At 49.1% G+C, this 8,897-nt stretch overlaps 2 protein-coding genes across 7 annotated transcripts in view; one reads left to right on the top strand and one right to left on the bottom strand.

Moving 5' to 3' along the window:
• The window catches only part of ACP2 (acid phosphatase 2, lysosomal), a 9,397-nt gene extending 2,086 nt beyond the window's left edge, over positions 1-7,311 (top strand). For 3 of the 6 annotated variants that reach the window (XM_003781290.3, XM_023509604.1, XM_023509607.1), the window contains exons 4-11: positions 818-970; positions 1,072-1,170; positions 1,251-1,340; positions 1,808-1,940; positions 2,991-3,073; positions 3,181-3,287; positions 3,407-3,582; positions 6,155-7,074. In XM_003781290.3, the coding sequence (XP_003781338.1) occupies positions 818-970; positions 1,072-1,170; positions 1,251-1,340; positions 1,808-1,940; positions 2,991-3,073; positions 3,181-3,287; positions 3,407-3,582; positions 6,155-6,288 (975 nt within the window). In that variant the 3' untranslated portion in view covers positions 6,289-7,074. Of the gene's footprint in view, positions 1-817; positions 971-1,027; positions 1,171-1,250; positions 1,341-1,807; positions 1,941-2,990; positions 3,074-3,180; positions 3,288-3,406; positions 3,583-6,154; positions 7,075-7,107 lie in introns of those variants that run through there. The other 3 variants (XM_023509601.1, XM_012802822.2, XM_023509610.1) reach the window with 3 other exon arrangements.
• A 74-nt stretch (positions 7,312-7,385) lies between these two features.
• DDB2 (damage specific DNA binding protein 2) overlaps positions 7,386-8,897 on the bottom strand; it is a 22,636-nt gene continuing 21,124 nt past the window's right edge. Inside the window, exons 8-10 of the mRNA XM_003781288.3 lie at positions 8,044-8,208; positions 7,855-7,900; positions 7,386-7,564 (exon numbers count right to left, since the gene is read on the bottom strand). Coding sequence (XP_003781336.1) covers positions 7,515-7,564; positions 7,855-7,900; positions 8,044-8,208 — 261 coding nt within the window. The 3' untranslated portion in view covers positions 7,386-7,514. The remainder of the gene's footprint in view (positions 7,565-7,854; positions 7,901-8,043; positions 8,209-8,897) is intronic.

The following is an 8,897-nucleotide window of genomic DNA, read 5'->3' as shown; positions in this document are numbered from 1 at the left end:
TTTTTGTTTGAGACAGAGCCTCAAGCTGTTGCCCTGGGTAGAGTGCTCTGACATCACAGCTCACAGCAACCTCTAACTCCTGGGCTGAAGTGAGTCTCCTGCCTCTACCTCCCAAGTAGCTGGGATCACAGGCGCCCACCACAAGGCCTGGCTGTTTTTATTTTTGGTTGCAGCCGTTATTGTTATTTTTTGGCGGGCCCAGACTGGATTCGAACTCGCCACCTTAAGTGTATGTGGCTGGCGCCTTAGCCACTTGAGCCACAGGCGCCGAGCCCTGGTTACTACTCTCACCCACAAATGTCCAAAGAGTCCCTAGATGTTATTGTCCCCTTGAGGCCCATCTCTGTTGTGAACTTGTCCTTCTCCACTTTCCTCCTCCCTTTCACAAGTGACTATCTCTGTTCTTTATGTTTTCTCCCTAGTCCTAAGCCAATTTGAAAGGGGGGTTGGGGAGTGACTGGGGGGCAGTGTCTGCTCTCAAAAACCTTGGTCTAAATAGGGAGACAGTCTTTGTTATAAAATCTGGCAGACAGACCAGAAAGCCTTGCTGACTACATACTTTGGCTGAGAGGAAGGGGCATGTGAGCTAGTGCCATTCCCATGGCAGTTTGGAATAGTGACAACCCCAGTGAAGTGTTGGGGCCTTTGAGAGACCTAGAAGGCCAAAGGGATTGGGAGGGCCAGATGCATGGTGGGTTTACAGTTTGCTAAGTAACCATTTAGAACAGCTTCTCCCCCTGGGCTTCAATGAGGGGCCAAAGAAAGCACCTCCCCAAACATGCACAAACAAGTAAGACTTGTGTTGCCATCTCTGCAGGTTTATGTGCGAAGCACAGACTTTGACCGTACTCTGATGAGTGCTGAGGCCAACCTGGCTGGACTCTTTCCTCCCAGTGGGATGCAGCGCTTCAACCCAAACATCTCATGGCAGCCTATCCCTGTGCATACTGTGCCCATTGCTGAGGACAGGGTGAGACTGGCCAGCCCTTCCCTGGAAGTGGTGACAGTTCTGGCCTTCGACTTGCAGATACCAGACCTTTTCTCTGCTTCGTTCCCTGCTTCGGTCTGCAGCTGCTGAAGTTCCCGTTGGGCCCATGTCCCCGCTATGAGCAACTGCAGAATGAGACCCGGCGGACACCAGAGTATCAGAACGAGAGCACTCAGAATGCAGTGAGTGAGAGCTGAGGTCGGGGTCATCAGACTGCCCTTCCCCCCAGGGCAGGACTGATCCTCTGATCCATTTTTCATAGCAATTTCTAGACATGGTGGCTAATGAGACAGGGCTCACAGACCTGACGCTAGAGACTGTCTGGAACGTCTATGACACACTCTTCTGTGAGGTAAGCCCACTAGGGTGTCCGCTGTGCTCTCTTCTCTCCACCCTCAGCAGGCCCAGGTCACCAGGACAGCAGAACACAGTGCCTGGACACCATCATTCCCACTGGGGAGGTCCAGGCAAGCTGCTGCTTGTGAAACATAGGAACTTCCCTAATAAGTGAAAAAGAACCTCGGAGTGGGAAATGGTTTACTAATTGTCAGCAGTCCCTACTCCTCTCCACCCAGAGCTCTCATGGTGTCAGACTCCTTTCTGCTGAGTCTCACTTCTCCTGCCTGAGCTTTCTTCCCTGTGCCCTGCAGCCTCAGTGCTGTCTGCCATGCTACTTTCCCAGCCCCTTTTCCTCACCTTTCCTTTCCTCTCCTCTCCCTCCGTCACACACACAGGCACCTTCCCACTGGGGAAGAGAGCTACCCCGGGAGAGGCTCTGGCCTAGGTCCAGGGAGCTAACCTGCCTGCTGCGATACACAGCAAACACATGGGCTGCTCCTGCCGCCCTGGGCCTCACCCCAAACCATGAAGCGTCTGAGCCGGCTAAAGGACTTCAGCTTCCGCTTCCTCTTCGGGATCTATGAGCAGGCGGAGAAGGCCCGGCTTCAAGGGGGTGAGTAACAAGAACAGCATGTCACTCTCCTCAGGAGCCTACAGCATTAAAAATATGCTATCAAGGGCTTCTCGCTAGCTTTCTTCTCTACTGAAACATTCTCTACTCTTTCAAATCCAGGTTCCCCCATTACCCCATTAGCCACCAAGCCTCTCCATTTCTCCCAATGCTTAGCCCATGTGATACTGTATGACCACAATCAGGTTTGCATGTTCTTTTCTGCCATTTGCATCCTTAAGCTTCACCCACATCAGAAGACCCTCCCTCTCCAAAATGAATAGCCACCTCTAGAGAGCCACCCAGGGCCATTTAGGGAGAAGGCTGAGAGCAGCACAAGTGGCAGTTTCCTAATTTGAGCACCCAAGGGTGTGCCAGCTGTTAAACCTTTCAGACAGCTCAGTTTTCAGAGCCTGCATAGAGCAGTTACCTTGTCATGGAGCCACCCTCAGTATGTTTAGAAACAACCTTAAGTGTATATTTCTTCCGAACTGAAGTTATTCTTCCAACATGGGCAGGGACTCATAGCTTATTTGTGAATGAGCAGGTTTCTATATCCGTGTTTAAATTTTGATTGTTACCGTTTCATCTTGCTTCTTTTTTTGAGACGGAGCCTCAAGCTATCCCCCTGGGTAGAGTGCCGTGGCTTCACAGCTCACAGCAACCTCCAACTCCTGGGCCCAAGCGAGTCTCCTGCCTCAGCCTCCCAAGTAGCTGGGACTACAGGTGCCCGCCACAACGCCTGGCCATTTTTTTTTTTGGTTGCAACCATCATTGTTGTTTGGCGGGCCCGGGCTGTGGATTCGAACCCACCACCTTAGGTGTATGTGGCTGGCGCCTTAGCCACTTGAGCCACCGGCGCTGAGCCTCATCTTGCTTCTTTCTGAAAATTTGAGAGTTCTTAGAAAATAGGGATACTACACAGTCCCCATAAACTGCAAGTGTTCTCTGTGTTGGTATTCAGACCCAGGACTAGCAGAGGGCAAGAGAAGCACAAATAGGTCTGATCAATGGTAACTGTAGCCACTGATACTGGGGACTTCTCTCCTTCAGGAGTCCTGCTGGCTCAGATACGGAAGAACCTGACCCTAATGGCAACCACCTCCCAACTCCCTAAGCTGCTGGTTTACTCTGCGGTAGGCTTCTATACTCCCCAGCATGCTCATGTCTACCAAGGAGCTGGGTTTCCTATTTGATTTCTGGGGGTGTAGGCAAGCAGTGCTGATGGGAACCTCTCTTACAGCATGACACTACCCTGGTCGCTCTGCAAATGGCACTGGATGTCTACAATGGTGAACAAGCCCCTTATGCCTCCTGCCACATATTTGAACTATACCAGGAAGATAATGGGTGAGTGGAACTGCCAGCTGGTCCTGTACAGGGGCCATCAGGTGGTAGCAGAGGGTAGCCCAAGGACTCAATCATAAGCATGCTGAGCAGCTCCCATCTTGCTTCCTGTCAACCCTCAGGAATTTCTCAGTGGAGATGTACTTTCGGAACGAGAGTGAGAAGGCCCCCTGGCCGCTGATCCTGCCTGGCTGCCCTCATCGCTGCCCACTGCAGGACTTCCTTCGCCTCACAGAGCCTGTCGTTCCCAAGGATTGGCAGCAGGAGTGCCAGCTGGTGAGCGGGCCTGCAGACACAGGTAGCTGCCTCCTGCCTCCGTGCTAGTAACATCCCAGACCAGCTTTCATTTCACATCCACAGATCTGAGAGTTGTGCTTCCAGCATCATACTGCATTTCCCTGGCAGTTCCCTTTCCTATGCTGAGACCGTTTTATACCTTTTTTCTTCTCCTCACCCTCAGGTGATGCCCTCCCTTCTTTTATGACTGAAAAAATAAGAGCAACCAGGAGAGACGTGGCTTATTCCCTTAGCCCAGCTCTAGCAGCTTCTGTGCTGGTTTAAGTCACTACTTAGGGCCAGCCCCTCTCCATTCACACACTGGGCCCATCTCCTCTCACCACTGCAAGGAATCCTGATGCCTCAGAGCTTCCCTCTCTACTGGATCATTCCCATCTCAAAAGTCTAGTGAAGACCTGAGACCCACATCTTTGCTCAGCTAGCACTGTTTCTCTGTTCCCTTTCAGTGTAGAATCCTTCAAAGAATTGTGTAGACTCTGGCTTTCCTTCCCATCCTCCTAGACTCACATCAGGCAGTCTTGTCACCTTCCACTGCATTGAAGCCACTCTTATCAAGGTGACCAGTTCTTAGCTTCTCTTACTTTTTAGCAGTATTATGCAGTTGGTCACTCCTTCCTTAAACACTTTCTTGGTTTCTTTTGTTTTTTCTCTTAACTTGCACACAGCTTCCTTACTGGCTTCCTCTCCACACTGAACAGTGACTGGCCTAGGGCTCACCCTGGCTCTTTATCCATCAGTACACATTCCCAAGCTTATCTTGTCCAACCTCATGTTTTCACACACCAGCTCATGCTAAGTTCAATCCTGATGTCATGACTTGCGATTTATGGCCTGAGCTACATACTCACATCCAGCTGCTGACTTGAGTCTACATGAGGATCAAATAAGACATCTCAAAGTTGCTATGTCTAAAACCAAATCTAAAAATAAATAAATAAGTGCTCTTCCCCCAAATCTGCTCTTCTTCTAGGCTTCCCTATTGTAGCAAACTCCACATTAGTCATCTAGTGGCACTATAAAATCCTCAAGTTGTTTTGAATACCTCAACGTCCAGCCAGATCCTCTCACCTAAACCTTTTATACAGATGCTTCTGTCTCCATAGTCCCATCTACTATCAGCTCTAGTCTGAACTGTTGAAAAGCTTCCTAAAGTTCTAATCCTGTTCTTTTTGCCACCAGTCTTTTAGCACAGCAGAATCGATTTTTTTTTTTGAGGGTAGAGTGCTATGGCTTCACTGCTTACAGCAACCTCCAACTCCTGGGCTCAAGCGAGTCTCCTGCCTCCACCTCCCAAGAAGCTGGGACCACAGGTGCCTGCCACAACGCCCAGCTATTTTTTGGTTGCAGCCATCACTGTTGTTTGGTGGGTCCGGGCTGGATTCGAACCTGCCACCTTAGGTGTATGTGGCTGGCACCTTAGCCGCTTGAGCCACAGGCACCGAGCCAGAATCGATTTTTTTTTTTTCTTTTTTTTATTGAACGGTAACTATGTACATTAATGCACTTCTGGGGTACAGTGTGGGGTTTTCACATGCAATCTGAAATACTTCCATCAACTGGTCAACACAGCCTTCATGTCATTTTCTCAGTTATTGCTTTACAGAATCGATTTTTTAAAACATAGATCAGTTTATATCATTATACTTCTCAGAATCTTCCAATGGCTTCCGAACACATATGAAGTAAGATCCAAGTTCTTTTTATTTTTATTTTTTTTGCAGTTTTTTTTTGGCCAGGGGTGGGTTTGAACCCGCCACCTCTGGCATATGGGGCCGGCGCCCTACCCTTTTGAGCCACAGGCACCGCCCCAAGATGCAAGTTCTTTTTTTTTTTTTTTTTTTTTTTTTTTGGAGACGGAGCCTCAAGCTATCCCCCTGGGTAGAGTGCTATGGCATCACAGCTCATAGCAACCTCCAACTCCTGGGCTCAAGCTAGTCTCCTGCCTCAGCCTCCCAAGTACCTGGGACCACAGATGCCTGCCACAACACCCGGCCATTTTTTGGTTGCAGCCATCATTGTTGTTTGGCGGGCCCAGGCTGGGGATTGAAACCCTCCACCTTAGGTGTATGTGGCTGGCGCCTTAGCCGCTTGAGCCACAGGCGCCGAGCCAAGATCCAAGTTCTTGACCATGGCCTTGCAGGTCTACTTGTCCCTTGCTTACTCTGCTCTAGTATACTGACTTTCTTGCTGGTCCTAGAACATGCCAAGCTTATTCCCACGTCAAGATCTTTTACATTTGCTTCCTGTCCCCCGCCCCAACACTCTTCTCTCAGATTTTGTCTCACTCATTGACTTTAGGTCTCTTGAAATTCTCATTTCCTCCATGATGCCTTCTTTGACTGACCTACCTTGCTTTTTTTCTTTATAGTATTTGTCACTAAGTTTATTCCTCTCATTTGCTCCTTTATCAGATCTCCTCTCGTACAGTGTAAACTCCATGAGAACAGAGACTTTGCTTGGCTACCTTTGTATATTCCTGCATGTCAGAACAGTACCTGGCATGTGGTAGATGCTCAGGTATCTGCTGAATGAATGCTGACGTGACCTTTCTCTTCCCCTCCCCCCATGCCCAGAGGTGATCGTGGCCTTGGCTGTGTGTGGCTCCATCCTCTTCCTTCTCATAGTGCTGCTCCTCACCGTCCTCTTCCGGATGCAGGCCCAGCCTCCTGGCTACCGCCACGTCGCAGACGGGGAGGACCATGCCTGACAACCACTCAGCCCGCTTCCCTCTACCTCCTAGGGGAGGTGGGCTGGGCCCTTGCTTCTGACTGTTGCTGCTCCCCAGCCATGGATAGGAGACCCTAGGCTGGGCCTCCCTCTCATCACCCTGGCCAGATGAGTGAGTGGGGCTCAGCTTGGTCATGGCACCTGTCACTCAGCATTCACACACCTGATGTTTACCAAGTACTGTGTTGGACACTGGCTTTCTCCAAACAGGATTTGCCTTCTCTATGCTCCCTAAGCACCTGAGATGTAAACAGAAATTCAGTTTACAGGACCTGGGATAAAGAAACTGACGGAGTGGTGCTTGATCCGCCTTGTTCTTCCATCAAGCCCTGCTTTCTCTTCTAGCCTGGAGTTTTTGGCAAATAGCTGAGGCCAGTCCTGCCTCTCAGTGCTTACTTTAGTGGAAAAAACTGCACAATGCTAGGGGTACAAACACTGGCTACCAAGGAACTGGATCACCCAACAGCCAGCCAACTGACTTTCCCTTTGTCTGGCTGAAGCTACCATTAGAGTAGACATAATGCTTCAGGCATTTCTGTCACCTCTTCAGCTTGAGCAGGACAAAGGGTACATGGACTTAGAAGAGCATGGGGGGAGATGGGAGGGAAGTGGATTGTCACATAGAATCATGAAATGTTTTCCTTCTCATTGGAGCTGGGGTCTCTGGGGACCTAAAGTCAATGCAGGTTGTGAGCGGCACAATTCCTGACTGTGGCCCAGAATAAGGCTGAGGCAACTCCCAGAGAATGAAAGTTGTGGACTCTTAGCACTGTTTCTATGTCTCTTCTTCATTTCCAAGACCCACAGAGCGGAGAGCCCTCTGAACCCCTTGACGGCACTGCTGGAAGATCCACTCAGAAGCTCAAGTGGATAAGGTTTTATTGGCCATATCAACAGTGAGCACAAATCAAACATACTACCTGATCACTCTGTTACTGTACATCAGAAAAAAGAAAAGCAGCTTGGATTGAGGCTATACAGCAGGGACCCTTGGGGCAGCTGGGTCACCAACTCTGGAGAAGCTGAGTCCAGAGCAGTAACATGTTACCGTCCCACTCCCACAATGCCCCATGCCACAGTGCACGTGCTTCAACCCTAAGACATGAGTACTTCTAAACCTTTAACAAATAGCCATCTCTTCTTGTAGGACGTATTCCCATTGTGGACGCCAAGCCCTTGTTTGGCCCATACCTTCTTTAATGTCTCTCATTTCTGTGTCCCAGCTTCCTCTTGGCTCCAAATAAGAATGTGATAACCTGAGAGGAGGGAGACCAGTCTGACTTGCAGCTTCCATTTTCAGCCTCTGAGATTTTGGGGCTGCCCCAGGGGACCCAGGATTTGGTAAAGAAATACTAGAAAACTGAACAGCAGCCAGGCAAAGCCAGAGGGATGGAGGGCCTAGGCCAAAGAGACCATCATCTCCCAGTCATCATCTTTACTGGCTATTGCCCTGGGGCGAATGCAGCAGGGACAGGCTGAAGTTTGCTTCCAGTGAAACTTGCAGGGGCAGGCTTGGCCAGTGTGATAACATCCTGCTTCTACTCACCCATTGCAGAGGCCAGTGTGTCCCCTATGGGATTGAACTCATTGAGCTGCAGAGACAAGAGTATCAGCATGAGGAGGGGGTAATGCTATTGACAGAAAAGGGTAAACAGGACTAGTATCTGGTTATTTTTGGTCAATAAGGTAGGTTGAATCCCTGCTTCCTCCCATCATTTAAAGGCCCAAGTCTCACCGAGCTGATACCAGAATATTCTGGGTCATAGAGCTGGCACATCATCTTCCCTGAGTTTCCATCAAACACATCAATTGTCCTTAATTCATAAGGGGTACAACTTTTGAAATTAGGATCTGGGTATCGGCCCACAACAATGAGGTTATACCGAGGATGCCAGGTTGCCTAGAAGATGGAGAGGCTGGTTATGAGAGTAAACAACACTATTAAGACAGAAACTAGAAGTATTCTTTGCTACTACCAACCTAACAATAACAGATCTATATGAAATTACAAGAGTGGTTTTCAGTTGTGAGTGCATCTATGTAGCATTGCAAATCTTTAATCCCCAATTGGCCTCCCTAGCCCTTAGGACACCTTCACGTTTTTTCACTCCTTTGCATTTCCTAATATCATAACCAGGATTAATGTTTTAACATCAGCCTGACTCAGACATTGACCTCAGAGGTAAGCAACCTTATAACAAACAAAAAGGCTCTAGTAACCAAACCCAAGTGGAACATAAGTTCTGAAAGAACCCCACTAGTATCCTTCCTCCCCCAACATGAATAAGATTTGGGTATAAAATGTCTAGTGGCTAAAAAGGAGAGGCTACCTATGTTCCCCAGAAAACCCTAATGAAAACAAATTTGGCAGTTATTGGAATGACAAAATTGGATGGGATTTTCCCAACAAAACTTGTCAAGGAAGTTTGCAAAGAAGAAACACAAGGTGGCTCGGTGCCTGTGGCTCAAGCGGCTAAGGCGCCAGCCACATACATCTAAGGTGGCGGGTTCGAATCCCCAGCCCGGGCCCACCAAACAACAATAATCGCTGTAACCAAAAAATGGCCAGGCGTTGTGGCGGGCGCCTGT

This window comes from Otolemur garnettii, unplaced genomic scaffold, assembly GCF_000181295.1.
Source record: "Otolemur garnettii isolate 467f Iridium unplaced genomic scaffold, OtoGar3 scaffold00001, whole genome shotgun sequence".
NCBI classification, from domain to species: Eukaryota; Metazoa; Chordata; class Mammalia; order Primates; family Galagidae; genus Otolemur; species Otolemur garnettii.
This window is presented reverse-complemented; position numbering and strand designations above follow the sequence as displayed.